The sequence below is a fragment of the Fistularia commersonii genome, chromosome 16 (assembly GCF_037954325.1).
Source record: "Fistularia commersonii isolate RoL2024-O1a breed Wild chromosome 16, RoL_Fcom_v1.0, whole genome shotgun sequence".
Taxonomy (NCBI): Eukaryota; Metazoa; Chordata; class Actinopteri; order Syngnathiformes; family Fistulariidae; genus Fistularia; species Fistularia commersonii.
Genome location: NC_141299.1, coordinates 6,662,005 through 6,685,262, shown reverse-complemented (window position 1 = coordinate 6,685,262; position 23,258 = coordinate 6,662,005). Strand labels below are relative to the sequence as shown.

At 39.5% G+C, this 23,258-nt stretch overlaps 1 protein-coding gene and 1 long non-coding RNA gene across 3 annotated transcripts in view; one reads left to right on the top strand and one right to left on the bottom strand.

Annotated features, from left to right (window-relative positions):
• Positions 1-16,221, top strand: part of ddr2a (discoidin domain receptor tyrosine kinase 2a) — a 31,192-nt gene extending 14,971 nt beyond the window's left edge. Inside the window, exons 3-17 of one of the 2 annotated variants that reach the window (XM_086162550.1) lie at positions 4,738-4,840; positions 5,200-5,431; positions 5,567-5,714; positions 6,788-6,890; positions 7,452-7,635; positions 7,717-7,957; positions 8,361-8,423; positions 11,325-11,458; positions 11,626-11,779; positions 11,909-12,141; positions 12,231-12,358; positions 12,440-12,637; positions 12,722-12,956; positions 13,555-13,704; positions 13,781-16,221. In XM_086162550.1, the coding sequence (XP_086018676.1) occupies positions 4,738-4,840; positions 5,200-5,431; positions 5,567-5,714; positions 6,788-6,890; positions 7,452-7,635; positions 7,717-7,957; positions 8,361-8,423; positions 11,325-11,458; positions 11,626-11,779; positions 11,909-12,141; positions 12,231-12,358; positions 12,440-12,637; positions 12,722-12,956; positions 13,555-13,704; positions 13,781-13,912 (2,438 nt within the window). In that variant the 3' untranslated portion in view covers positions 13,913-16,221. Of the gene's footprint in view, positions 1-4,737; positions 4,841-5,199; positions 5,432-5,566; positions 5,715-6,787; positions 6,891-7,451; positions 7,636-7,716; positions 7,958-8,360; positions 8,424-11,324; positions 11,459-11,574; positions 11,780-11,908; positions 12,142-12,230; positions 12,359-12,439; positions 12,638-12,721; positions 12,957-13,554; positions 13,705-13,780 lie in introns of both variants that reach the window. The other variant, XM_086162548.1, reaches the window with a different exon arrangement.
• A 2,506-nt stretch (positions 16,222-18,727) lies between these two features.
• Positions 18,728-20,975, bottom strand: LOC147225717 (uncharacterized). The gene is made up of 2 exons (XR_015107278.1): positions 20,891-20,975; positions 18,728-20,628 (listed from the first exon to the last, which is right to left on the bottom strand). It is a non-coding gene; the product is annotated as an uncharacterized LOC147225717 (long non-coding RNA).
• Positions 20,976-23,258: the final 2,283 nt, after the last annotated feature.

The following is a 23,258-nucleotide window of genomic DNA, read 5'->3' as shown; positions in this document are numbered from 1 at the left end:
TTCTACGTATCAAACAAATAACCCAACCTTGGTTATAAAATACTTGGTTTTATAAGCAGCTTGAAGGAAGAGAAGAGAATTACAAAAACAAGTGAGGTCAAGAATTCCAAAAGCTGCACAATAGATGTGTTTAACCAAATGTTAATAAAATAAAATGCTTCAGCAAATCAAAGCTTTGTTTTGCTTAAATTATGTGCTGTTTCTAATTTCGAGGAAAAATAATCTAGATATTTCACAGGGCAGCTTTTCAACTCTGCCTAATTAATAATTTGAATGTTGGACCACTCTCACGTCTAACGTTCTTTTATGACTGTGTATGGTCTTGTGTGTGTGTGTGTGTGTGTGTGTGTGTGTGTGTGTGTGTGTACGTGTTTGCGTGTGCTTATACACGCATGCACACGCATGCTGTGGATCCAGCTATCCCACTGGAGTCTGTGGCTAATGCATACCAGACATTCTGACAGCAGGAAAGTCCATTGAAATAGACTCTGTCTTTCTCCCCAGCACTTGTGTGTGTGTGTGTGTGTGTGTGTGTGTGTGTGTGTGTGTGTGTGTGTGGGTGTGTGTGTGGGTGTGTGTGTGGGTGTGCATGCGCGCGCGTGCGTGCGTGCGTGCGTGCACGTGTGTGTGTGTGTGTGTGTGTGTGTGTGTGTATGTGTGTGTGTGTGTGTGCGTGTGTATCTTGCTACTATTTGACCGCTCTTAAGTCATCATCTGATCATGGTCAAAGTTCAGCAAGTTCACAGCTCAAGAATAAGGGTTGAATCTAATCCAAGGTTTTTCTTAAACCCAAAAATCACCATCGATTTTCTTTAAAAATCACCTACAGCATCATTAGAAGCTTAAATCTCAACCTGCTCTAATATATGGAAGCAGGATATAGCCACCTATAATTCTGTGTAATGCTTTAGTTCTGCTGCATTGAGAAGAGGGTCATTTTTCCAAAGTCTGGAAATATTCATGGCTGACTTTAGTAGAGCTGAGATGTAGAGTGATGCCAAATTTCCCCCGTTTAAAATTCCCAAGCAATGGAGTTATACCATCCCTGTCTTTCCCATTTTACTCCTGAGTGGGCGAACTTTATTTCACAGTGGAGAAAAAAAAGAGGTGTGTACGTACCATTTTCAATGGCTGGGGAACAGGCTGAACCTGACTATTATTGTTGTGCAGACTTTTTGCCTCAATGGAGTTAGAATGAATCCTAAAACAATGTTAAGAGATATTCATTAAATGAGTCTCAACATGAGTCTCAAGTGGATTATATAAATATCAATCAACACCTTTTTGAGAATGTCTGGTAAAACTTTTAAAAAGATTAATTGGATCTTGCTACAAATGAAATATTTATTGAATTTCCAACTGGGAAAAAACTCCTCTGGAATTTTATCTTTAAATTCCATCTCGGTCTGGAGTCACACATAGCTTATCAAGGCTAAAGTTAACAAGATAATTCTGTCCTGGGCTGTAACAAAGCACTGTGGTGCAAGATTTCATGCTTGAAGTATGGCAATTTATTTTATGAAGCTACAAAATCAATCAGGTCGGATCCATTTAATCATACTTGTGTTTTTAATGTTGACTGGTGTCAAAAGGGAGGGAAACTCCAAATAATGATCTCATTTACTTACTGTATTTCTGCAAGGAAGTTTATAAAATATAGAGGAAGTGAATAAGGAATGGAGATTATTCAGTCTGTCATTTGAATTAGAATGAATAGAAACCTCTTTGTTAATTGTTACTGGAGAGTATAGATAAGTAACATTATATTACAATTACAGTTTCAGGTGGCCAGAAACATACATATGATTAGGTCTCATATTTTTTGTTAAGTTTTCGAATGAATTTTGCTCAAAATTGTGGGTTTCTGTGACTTTGTTCTATCTGAGAGTGCAATTACGCGATCTTTACAATTTATGACATAGTCAGAAATGTGTAAACTCTTGTGCAACACACAATGTCATAACTTTTGACTTGTTAATGTCCCAATTACCTTAATGACCTTAGCCCGATCTGTAAGCCCCTCACACTCTTTCCATGGGAGACTCTAAGTCAGGTTCTCTGGAACCCTCCCTTGGACAATTTCTGCCCTTCCATTGACTTTTTTTAAATGGAGTCTAAACTCCTCTTTTGCCAACTGGATTATTTTCTATAACGGCCTACAATTTTTTCCAACAATACAGTCAATTCCAATTTTTCTTTCACTTTTCCAAATCTATCCGTTAACATTGGACAACAAATCTGTGACAGAACAAGTCTGCCTTTCAGCAGTCGAGGCAGTTAATAGAGAGAGTTGAGGGTGAGGGTTTGGTCTTTTACTCCATCTCTCTCTTCCACACAAGGCTGGTATTTTTCCACCTTTTTCTGGGGTGATATTTTTAGACGCTGCGGCCAAATGTGAACCCTGATGGGTGGTGTGTGTGTTTAGGGGGAGGCAGATCTATGTATGCGTGCATGAGTGCAAATGAACACACTCGACTACCCACACCGCTCACCCCAGGGGTCACCTCTGAGTGGGTTGGGTAGATAAATAAACACAGCAAAAACCAACATTTGGAAGCGTGGTCATACATCCGGCGTGGCATACCGAAACCTGTCACTCCTCTCTTGAATGTGGTCAAACGCGCTGATAATGACTCCTATTTTCATCAGTTATGAAACAGCAGTGTCTGCGTAAAGATGATGCAGTATCTGTGGTTTGTATTGGCTGCCTCTTTTTCATAACTTGACAGTACGATTAAACGAGTGAGGTGTGCATCTCATACCATGAACTCCCCGTAGTAACTCCACCATTGTCACAATACTCAGTTTAACGTCTGTATTCTCTTCCAGTGTCTTTGTAGGATTTTTCCTACTTCTGGATGAAAGATATTTACTCCCCAATGGTAATTGTATCTTCCTCTCTGAATGTGCGGTTTAAGCGCCACACCTGTCCCTAACCTGTTCAGAGATCATGGTGCCAAAGATACCTTTAATATGTTGAGAATTTTAGAGATCAGGCAGTTTCTGATGTGGTCTGCTCAGAGCTGAGGCAAACTCAGACGATTGGAGGTTGCCAGAAAAAGACTAAATGACATGAAGCGGGCTGTGTTGAAAGGTTAGAGAGGACAAGATGAAAGGAGGACTAAGGAGTCTAATGCAGCCGGTGACATCTGGAAGAGTTTTTGTTTGTGCCCTCTTCAGACTGTCACTGCATCTGTGCCAAGATAACGCCCCAATGTGAGTGAATATGGTTGCATTTCTGCTCGCTTCTGTGTGTCCAGAATGTATAAGTATACATGCTTTGACATAGGAGCAGCGAATCGAATCATCAGTCCCACATCAAATCTATAGGGGCTTCCATATTTTGACTTTTAAGCAAATATTTGAGGGAGATCAAGAAGGAGGAAAAAAAGAGGGACTGGGCAGACCTAAAACCTGGAGCTGTGCTGTTGCTGGCACCCTCTCAAAGGACTTTCTGTGAGACAAGAGGCCAGGCTAACAGGATCAGCCTCCGTTTAACTTCCGCCTCCAGACCCATGGAAAGTCATGACCTGGTGCTATCTCATCTGCAGAATATAACACACACACGGGCTCTTTCATCTGCAAACAACCAAGTGGTCATTTCCAGTAAGGTGGAGTCATCAACTTTAAACCAAAGCACAACATGCATGAGCATGCCTTGCAAACAAAAGCCAATTACACTGTAGTTTGGAAACACCGTGCAATCAATGAATTCCAACAGAGCCAATGTCAAATTTTTCATAGATGGATCCTGTCGCCTGCTTGACTGAGAAACTGAGTTTTTCTTAATAACCTATGGACAAAGAGGCAGACAAAGTTAGGGAGGTGAAGACCACACAAGACGAGAGGACAGAGGAGACGGGATAGAAAAAAAACAGATGAGTGGGTGGAGGAGTATGCAGGAAACACAGGGTCTATTGCTTCAATTGACCGCACAGCAGGGGCGTGATGGGCTCAGAGCAGCTTCCTTTACCACACACACACACACACACACACACACACACACACACACATACACACACACACACACACATACACACACACACACACACACACACACACACACACATACACATACACATAAACATAAACTTACACTAACTAACTCGTGTACATGTGCTTGATACCAGCACTGTTTGGACTGGCAGAAAGACCGAAGGGATCCAGCTTATTATTTCAATAAAGCAACCACAATTTGAGGGCAAGGAGTGCGTAGTTGCGTAGCATGTGTGGAGTCCTCTCTCACTCCACCACTGCCCCAGCCGCTCATCCAGCCCTATCCATCAGAGGTTTTCAGGTTTCTCAACAGAGGCTGAGATTTAAGTAGTTCTGTCTCAGTAATGTCTGAGAGTATCTGGATAATATTTGAAATATAGTTTCAGCTTTTCATTGCCCACCGACCCTGTGGTTGGTCAGAGAGGAGTGAGGGTGGCTACATGTCTCAGATTGTAATTCTGGTAAATACTGGAGGTCGACAGAATATTGGAATGAGCTGTTGGCAAAGATATGTTGAATTGATTTTATTATTTTTAGGTAGATATTTGAAGTCTGTTTTAGGAACATCTGCCGTCTTTCCACAATCCAAAAACCTCTCCAGGATGTTTATGCATTCAAAGGGCATTCAGAATCAATCCTAAAAACTACCAACAAATATAAAATTATACTAATTATATAACAGTGCTTCAGAATACTTACCAAAGAGACTCTGACTTTATATCAATCTCTGTTGTGTCTCAGGTGTGTGCCGCTATCCTTTGGGAATGTCAGGAGGGCAGATTCAGGACGAGGACATCTCTGCCTCCAGCCAGTGGTCTGAAACCACTGCTGCTAGATACGGCAGGTACGCGTCTCCATCATGTACATGTACATGTACATGTACACACACATATGTTTTCTTTAATTATAAACGGCGTGTGGATATTCCGGAAAGGTGTCTGTGGCTGTTTATTTGCAATAAGCCCCAAACTGGTGTATCAGTTTAGTATAGTTGCATGAATTGAATGTGTGTGTGTGTGTTTGTGTTGAGAACTTGAGTGGCCATTAATATGTATTCACTTGTTATATTTAGTATTTAGTATTTACTCACTACCTTTTCCTCCGTAACCTGTCACAATTTTGGCACCAACTTCCTCTTTCAATTTCACTCATTAATGTCCTACAAAAGCGTCACTGTCTGCTATCTATTTTGCATTGATCCAGGTTAGATTTTGAGGAGGGTGATGGTGCCTGGTGTCCAGAGATAACGGTAGAGCCAGACAACCTGAAGGAGTTCCTGCAGATTGACCTACGTTCACTCCACTTCATCACGCTTGTGGGCACCCAGGGTCGGCACGCAGGGGGCATCGGTAATGAGTTTGCCCAGATGTACAAGATTAAGTACAGCCGTGATGGAAGTCGTTGGATATCATGGAGAAACAGGCAGGGGAAGCAGGTAAGTCAGCACCACTTCATATTCTGCTTTTTCATCTTTATCACCAACAATGCAATCTTGTTATCAGGCGTGACACTATGAAGATATTGTGATTTATGTAACTTCTGATGAGGTCATTGTGTGTTTGTTGTACAGGTGATTGAGGGAAACAGGAACGCCTACGACATTGTCCTCAAGGACCTGGAGCCACCCATCATTGCTCGATTTGTCCGCTTCATGCCCGTCACAGATCACTCTATGAACGTCTGCATGAGGGTGGAGCTCTACGGCTGTGAGTGGCTGGGTAAGACTACGCTTCTAGAACTGATGAGCCAGCGGGTGTTTCACCTGCATTAGGGACACCGATTCTCACCTTTGAGCTCATGAAAAGTTATAAAGGATCAGATGATTCCCCGTGACACAAACTGTAGGCACGTCATTAGATGTCTTACAAAAACAACAAATTAAGGTTTTACCTTTGACAGGCATTAGTTAATAGCTGCTCCCACACCCACTGATATTTATAGGTCGATTTGCCATGAATAGTATACAATGCTGCTTTTTTTCAATTTTACCTTAATTTTTCTAAAATCCTTGTTTTTATCCTGTGCTGGTGGGTTTGACTTTCTTTTCATTAGTGGGACAGGCCTCAGTAGATTATTTATTTAGAAATGTTGAGTATGAGAATCTTGTGAAATCTAAAAGGATTCACAGCAGGATTCACAAGAGGATCAAATAAGAACAAAAGAGTAAACGAAAACATTCAAATAAAAATAGGATCATCATCTTGACAGCTTCCATACATACACAGCACATACTATAAACTGTCAGCACATGCAAAAACTCGAATGCACACACACACACACACACATACACACACACACACACACACACACACACACACACACACACATACACACACACACACACACACACACACACACATTGATACTGATATGAAAGTATTGTTCTCATGTTTTCTGATAGAAAACAGTTTTGTATGAAAGACACTTTCATTTTCTTGGTGCAATAATATGGAAAAATTCAAATTCAAATAAAAAAGTGAATGAACAGGAATTCTAAGAAGCCTTATATTTCTATTTGTAAAATTATTTGACAATTTAAACTTTTGTCTGCAGACAATCGGATGCCCGTATTTTGATCTTTTAGTGCATATTATCAGAGGTTCTATCCATTGCTATTCATCCGAAAGCAAATGGAAAATACAACAGCCTCTCCATAACTTAATAATAGATATTAAACTGATTATATTAAATATTAAATATTAAAGATGATTAAACTCCACTAGTGTGACTATTTAACTGAAAAAGCATACTTTTAAATTCTCACATTTACAATTTTTCCTCCTTATGACAGATGGGCTTGTGTCTTACAATGCTCCAACTGGTGAGCAGATGAACCTGTCTGGTCTCTCTGTCTACCTGAATGATTCAGTCTATGACGGAGCTGTCATCTACAGGTATGTGTGCATGTGTGAGTGTAATGTAGTGTGTGTGTGTGTGTGTGTGTGTGTGTGTGTGTGTGTGTGTGTGTGTGTGTGTGTTTTGTTGTTTTGATTTTCCTTCCTTTTTCCTCCTGCCACAGTACCGATTTTTCATTCTTCTCATATTTCGTCAGTACTCTTTCCGTCACCCTGTTATGGTAGCATCACCATGGTGAAAGCAAAGAGACAGACAGTGGTGAGAGGGTCATGGCGGTTTACTGTTAGGCAATGCCTGATGGGAATGACTGAGTCAACCATGTCTACAAAGTTTCAAATGATGTATGAAACTCTCAGAGACTTCAACTGACAAAAGTGTTTGGATTATGGCAGAGTGAATAATGTCCTCCATGACACCTCTTTTCTCTGTCAAGGCAGTGCAGAGGAAAAGAAAATGGCCCATATTGCCGTCATAGCCAAAGTAAATAACTGGCTTTATAATGCTGCCCCCTAGTGTTAAATGTTGCACCACCACTTCATTTTATATGGTCAAAAATACAGAACTGGAATTGTTAAAATCTCATTGTCTCTCACCACCAGTATGACTGAAGGGTTGGGCCAGCTGACCGATGGTGTTTTTGGATTGGACGACTTCACACACAGCCACGTCTACAATGTGTGGCCAGGGTATGACTATGTTGGATGGAGCAATGAAAGCTTCCCCAATGGATACGTGGAGATCATGTTTGAGTTTGACAGGATACGAAACTTTACTACAATGATGGTGAGGACCTTTGTAAGACAACTGATTTTTCATTGCTCGTGTCTCCATTTGCTGCTAAACGTTTTAATCTGCCTACATCAGGTTCACTGCAACAACATGTTCTCCTGGAACGTCAAGACCTTCCATCAGGTGGTCTGTTACTTTCGCTCTGAATCAGACTGGGAGACAACCTCGCTCTCCTTTAGACAGGAGGTGGATGAGAAGGATCCGAGTGCCCGCTTTGTCACAGTCAACTTGGCAAACCATATGGCCAGTGCCATCAAGTGCCAGTTCTACTTTGCTGATGCTTGGCTGTTATTCAGTGAAATCACCTTCCAGTCAGGTACAAGGAGGAACTATACAAGAAAATAATCAAACCACTCCCTGATACCGCATCTTCTTGGATTTAACCTAAATGGATAAAACCAAAAAAATAATGTATTAAAACATGCATGTCATATGTACACTCAGACACGCATGCATGCACGCACGCACGCACACACGCACGCATACATACATACATACATACATACATGCATGCATGCGTGCATGCATGCAAACATGTGTGCATGTCTCATATATTTTATTCATATATGTATGTCATAGTCAATGTTTTTCTTTGTATTCAATGTGTTGGAGCTCTGTTTTTACTCACTGATAATGAGCCTTAAAATTCTTTGATTCAAGAACAATCATATATTTATTATTTGTTTTAATCAATTGTTATATGCCTTGTGGTCCTTCAGATACAGCCATGTACAACACAACACTTGCCCCACCCAAGCAAGTAACAACTTTTAAAAGACCAGGTAAGATAATGCCGCCAACCCCCCCCCCCCCCCACACACACACACACACACACATACAAACACATACACATAAACAACACTTTTAAGTGATGTGTTGCAGTTCTCTAAACAGTGATATGTAAAGGTCACCCTTACTCACGCCCTCTTTTTCTGCATAGTTTTTCTCTCCTCTAGTTGATTATTTCACTTAGTGTAACGGGTCAAATGTTTGCCTGAATTTTCAAGCTTTCAACAAAATCTTTTGTTGACTATTGTCATAACCAATCAGGACTCCGATGCTTTCCTAATAGTGCACTTGAAGCCTCAGCCCAAGTGATCTGACAGGTTTCTCTCCTTTGTTTCACACAATCTGAATTGTAGATGTACCTATTCAAATTTTAACTCTAGTAAATCCTCAGAAGAGGTTTCCTTCTCCTTAACGACATCCCATTAACACAACAACCCCATTCACCTTAGTTTTTCCAAAACAACTCTCTCATTAACATAGTAAGCCATTGCAACTTGGACGAGCCCCCAACCCTTGCTTTTATATACAGAAAACTCCCCTAGTCAAGTCGAACTGAAGAAGCCTCTCAGATGAAAGGTGAAATATCTTCAAGGGAAGAAAAATTCAAGTCCAGTTGCCATAAAAAGATTTTAAGAATGAACAAGAATTAACCGTGACTTGATGACCAAGAACCCCAACAGACATTTGCAAACAATGATAGCTGTGATAGATAAATAGCAAATGCATAAGAAAAAAGCATATTACCAGTAGTGAAAGACATCACTCTACGTATTCAAAAATACAGCTTGTTATGAGCTGTGACAGCAATGGCCCTATTGGAATGCTGTTTCAAATGCCAGTCCATACACTATGCTACCATTTCCCTGATGTGTGAGTACTTTTGCCAAGTACAAGTCTGCTGTTTTTTGTGCTGAACAATTCCTAAATGGCAACCTGGGATATTGGCGAGCATTTTGTGTCTGAGCTGATGGGAGACAGTCAATTTTCCTGCTTTAAACATCAGTCCACATGTGTATGTGATTTCATTACTAAATGTCCAGTAGGGCTGGATTTTTAGAACTACTTCATTTCTTTTTTAAATGTAGTCATCCTCTATATAATGTATTTTAACAGCTGCACTTCTGGATCTCCTGTTGTTGCCATTTTGAATTTGTATTTTTCCTCTGAAATGGGAGCTGAGGTGTAATCATAATCACCTCAGATTCCTTCCCCAGCAGATCGTCTTTGTGCTCTCTCAGGAATGTTCAAATTAGTGCATCTGTAATATGAAGTTCATTCGGCGTGATTTCTTTGCTGCCAAAGTAATATCCTCTGCAGCCTCATAGAGGCTTGTTGTAAGGGGAAAACGCTTTCCCATGGCTTGCGGTCAGCCATGACCTGAAGTTTTTTTTTTTTTTTTTTTTTGTTTTCCCATAAATAGACACATGAAGTTTCTCATGTCATTTCTGGTATCTTCTGATTTGTTAATGTCATGAAATCTCAAATTTAGATGGACCATTGGTCAGCTGTTTCAAAGCTATTATGCTTGTCAGTCAGTGTCACCTTCTAGAACTTCCTTGAACTAGCTCAAGTGAAGAATTTACCCGGAAATATATTATATCACCCCCATTAATCATCAGCTCCTGCACTAACTGCTTGACATCATAGTCAGTCTGTCTCCATTGTCGAGCAAGTCAAGAACACAGTTCACTGCATAGATATTTTGTTGTTTTTGGGATGTTATCCAGGGCTCGGAGCTCCCTTCTCTTTTCAAAGACATGTTTTACAAAACTGTTTCCTCCTGGTAACACTGAATGTACTTTTGTACGACTTCAAACTCATGCAAGAGCTTTTGGCGCTTGGACTAACATGTGAATACCACTCTGGCTCCATCCTCTGGCCAAAGAAAGCATATACTGAAGTAAACTTGCAGTCTTGAAGAGTCTGTTTCTAAAACTGAGTGCCTTCAGATTTTCAGTTGACATTGTCATGCAGTCTGCACCTGTGTCCGGTTCTGTCACAGCTTTCAAATTAGCTGTTGATGTTTCTGGCCTTTTTGTTATCTTTGTTTTTATACTTTGCAGGGCTAATTGTTCCTTTGTTGTTGTTTTTAATACTCTCAATGCTTCACTCAGCTGAATGGTTTTCTTTCCATATTGATGTTGCTGTCTCTGTGCTCCCCACAAGTACTTTTTCTCATGGTTTGATTTACCGGTACTTATTTATCCAATGGCAGGACAGTTTTTATGCCATATATAAAACCACATCAGCTGCAACTGGAGACTTAATGTTTTCAACATTTGCAATATCAATAAATATGGATATAAATATAGAGACAATTTAAAAGATAGCTAAAGACATCCACAAATAAATATACAGCAGAGTGAAACAGCAACAAGGATAATAATAGTCAACAGAATGGGAAAAAAGACAGCAATGGTGAGGATAGACAACCAAACGTCAACAACAAGGATAAGAACACAAACAGAGTGACAATAGCACTGACAAAAATAAACAGGATGTGACCAACAAGCATAAAAATAGACAACAAAGTTAGGGTATGACACGTGTGAGTGAGTGAGGTAGTGAGGTCGTGATAGCACAAATGCACCACCGGCCGGTCAGAGTTGTGTGCCATCCAGACACTGTTATACAGTCTGATGGCCGTGGGCACAAAGGAGCATCTGAAGCATTCAGTTCACTACCGGGGCGGAATGAGTCGTTGGCTGAATGGGCTGCCCATCAGTCACAGCTCGTCGTGCAGGGAGTGGGAAGGATTGTCCAAGATAGCTCCCAGTTTGTCCTTCACCCTCCCCACTGCCACCGATTCAAGATTGGGGATTTCATATTTTGTGTGTTCAAAAACTGATTTGATGTTCATGAATAAAAGGCATATCTCTATCATTCCTTTCAAGAAGACCCTACCCACAAAGTGGATGACAGCAATACCCGGATTCTGATTGGTTGCTTAGTGGCCATCATCTTTATCCTTGTGGCCATTATTGTCATTATCTTATGGAGGCAAGTGTGGCAGAAGATGCTGGAGAAGGTAAGCCAGTAGGTTTAAATAAATATCTATTCATGTTCATGGATATCAGGTTATTGTGATTGTCTTTGCTAAAATGGTCAGAAGTGGTCCTTTATTCCCCAAATCCTTTATTTTAGGCCTCACGTCGGATGCTGGACGATGAACTAACTGCAAGTTTGTCAATACAGAGCGATACATTCGCCTACAATCAGCCGAGCACAACCAGCGAACAGGAATCAAACTCCACCTACGAACGAATCTTTCCCCTGGGTCCAGACTACCAGGAGCCGTCACGCCTCATATGCAAGCTACCAGAATTTGCACAGACCTCAGATGAGGCTGGTAGGTGGACAAATACACAAATGTACACATGCGCACGCACACACTTTCAACTCACACAGAATCGCACTTTCAATGCACACAATGACTAATCTCATTTGTCATTTCACATTTTTTCATACTGTGTTTTAGCTTCTACCAACACTGCAGCTTCAAAATCTACCATAACTACGGTGGTCCAAGACGGTGTCCCTCACTATGCAGAGGCAGACATTGTAAACCTGCAAGGCGTGACTGGAAGCAACACATACGCCATCCCTGCCGTTACTATGGACCTGTTGTCAGGGAAGGATGTTGCAGTGGAGGAGTTCCCTCGGAAAATGCTCACATTCAAAGAGAAGCTGGGGGAGGGCCAGTTTGGAGAGGTGGGTGCTCTGAGTGCAGCAGTTTGAGCTGTGGAGCGGTTTCAGAGCATAAGCAAAGTCAGGAATCCTGCTTTCTTCTTCTGCTTTAGGTTCATCTGTGTGAAGCGGAAGGAATGCAGGAGTTCATGAATAAAGAGTTTTTATTTGACATCCCAGGGGAAGAGCCAGTTTTAGTGGCAGTAAAGATGCTCCGTTCAGATGCTAACAAAAACGCAAGGTACTAGTTTTTGGGGCAAGTGTATAAGAATTCCATAAACTGCAAAATCAGTTATTTTCACATATTTTTCCTGGTTGGCAGGAATGACTTTCTGAAAGAGATAAAGATCATGTCCCGTCTGAAGGACCCCAACATCATTCGGCTCCTAGCTGTGTGCATCCACAGCGACCCTCTTTGTATGATCACAGAATACATGGAGAATGGAGATCTCAACCAATTTCTGTCTCGCCATGAGCCGGAGGGACAACTCGCTCTGCTCAGTAACGCACCTACTGTCAGGTCAGTGCACGTACCCGCAAGTCAATCGTTCAATTACGTTTCCCTTCTTCTCACCACATGATTGTTTCTTCAACCTCTCTATAGTTTTGGTAATCTGTGCTACATGGCTGCTCAGATAGCCTCAGGGATGAAGTACCTCTCCTCTCTAAATTTTGTACACCGAGACCTGGCGACACGGAACTGCCTGGTGGGAAAGAACTACACAATAAAGATAGCTGACTTTGGCATGAGCAGGAACCTGTACAGTGGTGACTACTACCGTATCCAAGGCAGAGCTGTGCTGCCAATACGCTGGATGTCCTGGGAGAGTATCCTGCTGGTAAGGATTAGCCATTTATGTAATTAACAAGTTTCTTTTGAGCTTTCTAAAAACAAACATTTTCGGATTATCTTTATCCTTTATGTATGTAGAAAAACACACACTCACATATACAGATGTTTTTTGGGGCTTTGTGAAGTGATCATTTTACTTAATTTTACAAACGAAACCACAATTTAAGCAGCAAGCGTCACTGACAATGTCACAAGCTTGAAACTCAATGTCACAGCTGCCACAATGACAATCTAATTTGACTCTTGAGATCTAAAATTACAACTAACTGTCACTGTGTTATCTGAGTAAAATCAAAATGTTTTACTGGCTTATAATGGGAGCAGTTTGGCCCCCAGCTTCCCCGGTACGTGTCTAAAATTATTTCCACCATATATTATGAATGTGCATTAATTCCAGCCACTCTTAGTTAATTTCTCATGATACCAATATTATATTGTTCAGTTTGAGTCACTAAGTCTGCTCTAACTGTTGGGAATCACCTTAGGGAGAACAATGTTTATTCTTTAAGTTCCCTAAAAGCTGTGTCCTGGAGTAAAAACAAGTGATTTTCATAAAAACAAACTCTTATTTGTTTCTTTTGCAGGGTAAATTCACTACCGCAAGTGATGTTTGGGCATTTGCGGTGACCCTGTGGGAGATTCTAAACTTCTGCAAGGAGCAGCCCTACTCCCAGCTCACTGATGAGCAGGTGATAGAAAACACAGGGGAGTTTTTCAGGGACCAGAAAAGACAGGTGAGTGTGATCACAAAATAGTCAGGTTGCGTATTAAATATACCACCCGCCTCATTTCTGCCTCCTTGTTGTTCAGATCTACCTGCCTCAGCCTGTGTTGTGTCCAGACTCTCTCTACAAGATCATGCTGAGCTGCTGGAGGAGAAACACAAAAGAAAGGCCGCCTTTTCAGGAAATACACAGAGCCCTCCTGGAAATACAACCTTAAGTAACAGCAGTCAAGACAGAGATTTCCTGTCTGTTCAGTCCTGAGAGAAACGGTGGATGACAAGAGTAGACCATGTTTCAGACACATCCAGGCTTAAGCTATCCTTATTCTAGTGAGAAACAAGGTGAGAGCCACCTGCGGGTTCTAAGCTATGATTTGGGAAACACTGTTTCATGGACTTGTGCACTACAAATGGACCTTGGGTGACACGTGATGTGTCATTTTGACTTTAATTAGCATGTCGGCTTAGATGTTTTACAGATATATATTCATAGAAAATCCATTTCAATTCTGATCTCATTCTTTAGTAGCCTACATTTCCTCAGTACAAAAAAGACGACATGGTCTTTGGTGTGTAAGTGTAGCAGAAGCCAAAAATATTTGTATTAAAATTTGGCAATTATGATATTGTATAATATGATTATTTTTAATATGATGTTACTTTTTGCCATTTTGTTTTGTTTAAAGTATTGATAACAAAAGTTTGGAGCGATGTTGAAGAATTTTCTTGTATTTCTTTTGAAAGACTGCTTGAATGTAGAGGGAAAAGTGCAGCAAACCATTACTGTTACGTTTTGTATCAAGTATCTCATCTCAGTTTCTTAGCAAAACCCCAAAGAATTTGGAAAGATGGAACAAATACCACAGTGTAACGTCTTTCTCAACTCCCTGCAGTTTTCCTGCAAGGCTTTAAAAAATAAAGTGTATATGACTGTGTATTTTCAATAGATAAGTCTAAGCCTCAAATATCAATATTTTGTATTAATATTTATATGTTCTTATTTGTTTATTCTGTGTATGTTTTGTTTATATATTTGTGTATTGTGTATATGCACATCAGTCATTGTATGTGGGGTCTTTCTTTGGATTTATTGCAGTTATTCTTTCAGTTACCATCGATATATACATGCCAAGCACACCCCACTGCAGACTGTTGAGCACTGATCATGCAATATGCCTATCAAGAACCCTGGCTCTTTAGCCTTGTGTTGTGTTGTCAACAGTGTGAGTTTACAGTTCACTTGGAAACATTTTTTGGAGAGTGCTGTGGATGTTGAACAGGGTAATGCATGTATGTTGAAAATGAGAGCAGATTTTGAATCAGGAAAGTAGATGAAATGGGAATATTTAACGTGAATGGTGTTTAAATGGGAAAAATGTAAATTGTATGAGTGTTACAGATTAATTACAAGATGCTTTTGCTATATTTTATTCGTACGTATTCTTATTGCATCTTCTTTTTTTTCTGCACTAGCTTCAATATGAACTGCTCTACTTGTAAACAACAAAACAATTCACTAAAAATACAATATGTTAACACTGAATTTCAGAAAACTACTTAATACTTCTAAAATTCTCAGTCGCTCACAACAAAATTTTCATTGACAATGAAACTCGTCTTGCCTTAAGTAAAAGTATATACAAATAAAGTGAACATCTGTTTAATTTGAGTTAAAAGCCAAATTGCTAAAAGTTGTCAAGTTCATACCGCTCTAAAATGTTATGCAACAGGTAATTTAAGTACTTTTATTTGAAATATATAGAGATGTTGATTATATGAAGAAAACAAAACCTCTCCTGTTTGTACCTTGAAACGCAATGTCTTCTCTGAATTTTGTGCTTTTGTGTAGAATTCTTTTATTTTCCAAACTTTTCTGATCTACGTGCTAATGAATTTATAAAGAGCGTTTTAAGCTGAGACTGTGGGCCTCCCCTCAAACAAAGGTGGGATTAAGCCCCTTAGCCCCATCCCTGCCCCCTTTACCCCCTCTTTTTTGTGTCCCTGGGGACCTGTGGGATTGTGCTATGTGATGGCACTCAATCATTGAACAAGGTTCACATTATAATACCTGTCAACTCTGACCATACTTGCATTTCATGGTCTGTAAAATTTTCCCAGACTACTGTATGTCTCAGCTGTTTCTTTAGCCATGTATCTATCATTAAGGCCTCTCTCATGTGTGTGATTTCATGTTTACAACTTGGACTATTCAATCAAATACTTCCACAGGAACACTCTAAAATTACGTAGATTGCTTGGAGAAGTCCACCCACCATTTTGTCAAAAGGTTTTATCTAAAAAATATCCTGATCCCTGAGAAGGGTAAAAATTGCATTGGAATCCTGTTGTGGTTTTAGATCAATTGGGAGCAAATGTAAAGCTTTAAAGATGTTTTTGTGTCTCAACACATTCGTAATTCGTATATTTCTACAATATCTTTGTACTACAACATGTTTTCACTGAAAATGCTTTTCTATAAATATTAAAAAAATTACACTGATAAACCAAATATAAATAAAACAGGAAATACAATCTTTGAGAGGTGTTGTTTTGTTATTTTATACCAACCAGTGCAGTTGAAGTGTGTGATGAAAATGCAGAGTGGAAGTTAAACCATGTCTTGCAGATCAACACAGCAAAGCAGTCAGTTAACTCCACTCATAACTTGTTGCTTTTCAACACAAATGTGGCGAATTTCATCTTTTCCACACTTGATCTGTTTGGAATCTTTACATTAATGGATGAATATTGTAGTTTTGATGACTGTTAACAGCTATATTTGTCTTTTATTTTCAACTATAACTGTAATGTGTTCATTACACTTGAGAAATGCAACTACTTTGGTGTAATTGTTGCATAACTACCTCATATATTCTTCCTATACAGTACGTTTGCAATGTAAACCAGTTCTTTTTGATCAGCTTTGACGATATTACCATCATTATTATCATTATTAAGCAGTAATACAATACTACTCATGGCTGCCCCTGCAGTGTTATCGACTTTGCACTTTATGAGCATCCACTATCTCAGGACTCATCTCCAGCTGTGTCTGGATTGCAGGAACATACAGCGGGCCACCGTGGCTTGTTTACCATTCCTAAGCTCCCACTCAAACAAGCAAACAAACAAACAAACAAACAAAAACTAAAAAAGAGGCTTTATAAAAGTCAGTTATGTACAATGGGGATTTGATTTACACAAACACAAGTAATCTGTTGTTCATACATCAGATTATCCGTGGAATTTCCATAAATTGTTCCCAGTTTAACAGACAAAAACAAACAAGTGAACTCAGCTGCCTCCTGTTACCCAAACCACAAACTAGATCAGAAGCTCAAAATGTTACTCAACAGGATAATTAGGACTATTAGGATGAGGACTAAAAGGGATGAAATTATTGTAGCTACAACTATAATTATTATTATAGTTATTAATGTGTTTGTCACCTGCTGGTATAACAGGCAGACACTATGTTTAACTGAATGCGGGCAACATGCCAATCCCATTGTCAAATGTAAAAGTCTTTTTTAAAAGGCCTCTTGACCATGACAAACTACATTCTACAGTGTAGTTTGTCAGAGTCAGCATTTCTTTTTTTACACCCATTGTGTATGTGTGTATATGTGTGTGTGTGTGGGGGGGGCACTTTGCACATTAGAAAGACTCAGGTTATACCCTTATTGCTACATAGTACAGAATCATTATACATTTTATACTTGTCAAACTGTCTATGTCATATATGCTGTTAATTCCAGGATCATCATCTTGTTTGTCAGTGTTGAGGGGGGATTTTGATGCAGACAGATAGGTTTTTTCCTAATGGCTGGCAGGAAGATTTTGCAACAAAAAGAAGAAAAAAATTGTATTATCACATCCAGTTACACATAGAGCATAAAATTAGCAACATGTGACCTCTGCATTTAACCCATCATGGGTGAACCATGAGCAGAAGGCACTGAGTGGCACCAGGGGAGCAGTTAGGGGTTCAGTGTCTCGCACAACAACGCTTCAACAGGCTGGGAGGAGTGCAGGATTGGAACCAGGAATAGGATGACTGCTCTAACCCATTGAGCCACGCCACCGACAAATGTCTTTGGTCACTAGCAATTTGTTAGTCAGTGTATTTAACATGCTATCATCGTAATTTCCTTTCAGCTGTTCCCTTCAGGTGTTTCCACAGTAAATCGTCTGCCTTGATCTAACTCCATTCTCTGCATCCTCTTCTCGCACACCAACTTACTTCATGCCCTCTTTCACTATATTCATAAATCTCCTCTTTCGCTGTTCTCTGGGCATCCTGGCTGATAGCTCCAACCTCAGCATCCTTCAACAAATATTCACTATCCCTCCTTTGTACATGTCTAAACCATCTCAGTCCGCCCAATCTGATTTTATCTACAAAACATGTACCATGAACTATCCCTCTGATTAACTCCTTCCTGATTATATCCATCCATAACATCTTTACCTCTGCTGGCTTCAGCTGTGCTTCCTGTCTTTTCCTCAATGCCACTGTCTGTAAACCATACAGCAACACTGGTCTCACCTTGTCTTTGTATGCCTTTCCTTTCATTCTTTTATCACACATCATCCCTGACACTTTTCTCCACCCGTTCCGACTTGCCTGCTAATGTTTCTTCATCTCTTTTCCACACTCTCTATTGCTAAGGAGTGTTGATCAGAAGTACCTGAAATCCTCCACCTTCTTTATCTTTACTGCTTGTAGCCTCTCCATTCCACTTGGTACCGTCTAATTCATCCATCCATTATCTGCCGCTTCTCCTGCAGTCAGGGTGATGGGGATGCTGGAGCCCATCCTAGCTGTCCTTAGGGGAGAGGCAGAGTACTCCGTGGACTGGTCACCAGTTGATCGCAGTGCCACACTTGGACAAACAACCATTCACTCTCTCATTCACACATCTGGGCAATTTTCGGTGACTGAATTGCACTTCTTGTAAGTTGCTTTGGATAAAAGCGTCTGCAAAATGACCGCAATATAATGTAATGCACACACGTCTTGCTGCAGCTAATCTTCATTCCTCCTTTATTTCATATTTAAGTTGCTGTCTCAGCCATAATTTCATACCATTCAGCAGAGTACATACACATTTATCAGTTTTTCTGGACAGAAAGCAATTCTTGATGTCTGTTTGCCCTTGATGGAATTGATACAGCAGATACTGGATATGTCTGTCACTTAGCAACGATACTCATTAAAAATTAATAGAGCGTACTGTTCTAGCTATAAGGTCAATGTATCTCCTTGACTCTAGAGTACGTCAGTAGAATTCTGGTGGATTCGCAAAACTTGCCAGTAAGATCTGAAGTAGAAGATTGCTTTGACTGATTTTCTGTTTTAAGTTCAAGGCATTCATCACTCTTTAAAAGAAAGTACGATGTGTTCAAGCTGTTCAGCTGTACGGGAAAATTAACTTCATGTACCTGAAACTTTCTCTTCTTCCTTCTTGTCAGATAGCTCATGAACTTTGATGAATAAAACTATGGTAAACACTGACAAAAAAATGTGAAGAAAATATAAAAACAAAGGACAAACTAAATACGCATTACATTGTAAATGTTCATTGAACAACCTCAGCGTCTTGTATTGCTGGCAAAATGTTATTTTGCACACATATCCTACCTGAATTACAATCATGTTACCAAATGCAGTCTCTATTATTATTTTTAGAATGAGTCTTGGGAAAATAAATGTAATTGGCATGTCATTTATTGGCATGAATTCCTGAACAAAAGTCCTTTAAACTTAAATATTGCAAGTCTGTCAAAAGTATGTCACACTGTCATATTTAAATTAAATTGTCTTATCAACACTTTAAAACATTTTGGTCAAGGTGTTATGAAATCAAATATCCTAATTTAATTTCCAAACCCAAAAAGAATCTCAATGAAATATGTTACCCATATTTTTTATTTCCTATCCCATTGTTCATGCTTTAATATCTTAATGCCAGTATCGATGTCCTATTCCTTTAAGTTGTCTGTCAATGTAATTGTTATCTTTTTATTTTTTTATCCATACTTTTATCGTCTTCGATCAATAGTGAACAACTCGGGTCCTTTATTTGTCCATTATATATTTTACAACATCCTGTCATATTTTTTATTTTATCGATGATGTTTAATTCTTGTTTTGGAGTGTGCAGATTTAAAATTGTAAGATACAAATGTCCATGTGACCAATGTCAAATCAAAAATCTGAGGAAACAGTTAGAGATGATCATTTTGATATATAAATGATTAACTGATATTAAGAAAGAAGAAAAAAGATATTTTATTACATTTGAAAGTATCTTATCGTCTCATCTTCACAGATAAGTATGTTCATAATAGGGTTAAAGCCTTTGTAGGTAAAAGAGCATGAATTTCAAGTTTTTAATTAACTTTCATGTAAACCATGACCTATCCAAGAAGCCATGTTGCTGAAAGACAAGAGCAATTACAAGCCATGACAGAAATGCAAAACTAGAAAACAGAACTTAAATTTGACAACTATTTCTCAAATGTAAAATGACATGCAACCATTAAAACATCATAAATTACTGGTTTTACACCTTTTTTTATTTTTCAAATTTACAGTATATTAACCTTCGCCCCTGGGTACCATTTGCGACACAGCCTTTGTCTCCAAAACCACCTTCTCCCCTGTGCAGCAACTATGCAGCGCTTTCATGTTCTAGTTTTTTGAGTCAAATCCTGTATCACTGGGTCTTTGGGACAAATACCACAATTCCATCTCAGGGCTGAGAAAAAAAAACCTGAAGGGTGTGAATAACCTTCCCAAATAAAGCAATTATACAGAAGAGTCATGCTGTTCATTGTGTCTTATCTTCTCTGCAGATGGATGCTGATTTGGAGGCTGCAGAGGATAGTCATCATATGGCTCCAGCTGGAAAATGCAATGAGGAGTCAACTGAAGTAAAAAACAAGAGGAGTCTTAAGTGTATAGATTTACAGGGTTATGATAAACATCATACGATTCTTGGATGGACGTTGTTATATTTGATGGCAATAAGACGTGCAAGCATCCTTTTCTCTGATTCCATCCCTCAGGTCTCAGACATGCAAAGTAAATCAGATTATTCCCTTTTGAATCCGTTCCAAGCATCAGAATAAAACGTCTAACAGGAAGGTTTTTTATTCCTCTTAACTTTGTCCATTCACTCCTCTCATACTTCCACAATCTGGTTAATTATCCCTTGATCCTCTCGAGAAAACGCGGCGAAATCCGACAGCAGGACATCCGTGTCGTTCCAGAAGTTGACACAAGCAACGTGCGTGGGTCCAGCTTGCGCGCAAAGCTGGACCGCCGGCGGATGCAAACCTTCATCCGCGCCCTCCTCCTCTTCCTCCTCCGCCCCGCTTAGCTTTGGGTTGCTGAACGCCCAGACCATTCCGCAGAAATAGATGAAAAAGGTGCCCATGACCATCACCATGAGCGCGTACGCTTCGATCATGGCTTTGGTGACCGCGGATGTCATGGCGCGGATGAGCGGCGGCGGTGACGGGCGGGAGCAGTCAGAGCACTGGACTCGTCCGGCGGGCTGCTGCCAAGACTGAACAGTTTCATAAATAAATAAATACACGAAATATGAATAGATAAATAAATGAATACATAAATGAAACCTACCCAATATACACTATTAATGTTCAGATGCATTGCTGTTATTACAATATGCGGATAAATCAAAGTTAATTGGGCCAGCAGTCCCTATAGTAAAACAAAATAACTGCATAAAATCAATCATCTGGTGGTATTAATATGTTAAATGACTTCTTCCCAGAATAACCTCACACTGACAACTCAGGTTGCACAGCAAACTTTATATTGTTTTTCTACATTTTGATATTCAATATATAAAAAGAGAAGAAGAACAACTTTATTTATCCCGAAGTGAATTGTTGTGCCAGAGTTTCAAGTAAAACATAACAATAATAAATGATAGTAGGAAATTGTATAAACAGTATAAAAAAGGGGGAGAATAAGAAATACAAATAAAACTATAAAGTCTCAAAGTAACAAGTCAAGGTTATAAAGTGTCTTAAGGTCTTAAGTACAAAGATTTTGAGATCCCCTGGGGCTAAAGGGAGAGAAATTAAAAAGTCAGATAGCCTATATTGCATTGCATTTCAAGACAATATCGAAGGAATTGCATGTTGTAATCTTTGTGGTCACTAAAAAACGGATTTTGAGATTCAAAACTTTTCTATACCAATTCTGATGCAGAATCAAAAGTATTGGGAAGAAACCTGAAGCCTGCGTGTCACAACCGCAGAAAAATAACTTGACAGTCTGGAGAGGAACACCTTGTAAAATCTGAAATATACGTATATTCGTCTGTGCTCTTTCTTTTTTACTCACCAGCAGAATCAGATTTTAATATAGTTATACGGCTACATCAGAATCTAGTCCTACTTTTTCTTTTTTCTTTTTATAAAGCTGATTGACGAGAGGTTTAAAATTCTCCTTAAAAGTAATGGAGGGGATCGAACAAGCCTAATTTGAGTTTATGACCATAAACTGAGTTGGGGACACTATCACTTTTGCCTGTTTATTTACATTGCCTTTTATATTCAACAGACTTTAGAATCAGAAAGGTTATGTTAATGTCTTATAATACCCTATAGATCAGGGGTGTCAAACTCATTTTCACTGAGGGCCACATCAGCATAACGGTCGCCCTCAAAGGGCCAGGTAACAGTGTAAAAGAAACTAAATGTCATGTGAAATAAATGTAACTCCTCCTTAAAGTTAAATAACTCTGAATTTATGACTCATTCAAATCAGAATGTTACAAAAGCATTTGCATAGATTGAAAAAAAAATGATGTTTCCAAGTTGCTCTGTTACAAAGCTAGCTTTCACTGCTGCAGTGTTTTTGGTGCACACATTCTGCTGCCGTCGTAGTTTGGATTTTAATTCTTGGACAATTTGTTGTTTTGTAGCATACTTGGCTCCGATTTTGGTGTCAAAATGCCGACGTAGATTGTACTCTTTGACAACCCACACAAAAGACACACCGCTTTTTCTCCTTGAAGCACAAACATGTATTGCTCTTCCTTTCTTTCTTGAAACAGACTTCCATCTGCATCAACCTTTGTCTTCCTGGACACTTAGCAATCATTTGTATTTCCCTCTTCCACTAGTTGAAAATGGCATCGATATGGATACGATCTCATGCGATCTCATAGCAGGACGCTGTCACTTGGCAGGTAACATGATCATCATGGATTGTGGGAAATGTTGTCAATGCACGTGTTTGACTTTTCTATTTAAGACGTTCTCGTGGGCCACATAAAATGATGTGGTGGGCCACATTTGGCCCGCAGGCCTTAAGTTTGACACATGTGCTGTAGATACTGTTAATTCAATATATATTCAAAACATGTCGGGCAATGTGGCTCAGTGGGTTTGAGCGATCATCCTGGTAACCAAACATTCCTGGTTTGATTTACATGTTCACATGTGAAATGTTGTTGAGCAAGATACTGAACCCTTAACTGCTCAGTTGCTGCTTTCTGCTCATTGTTCATCCATGGTGGG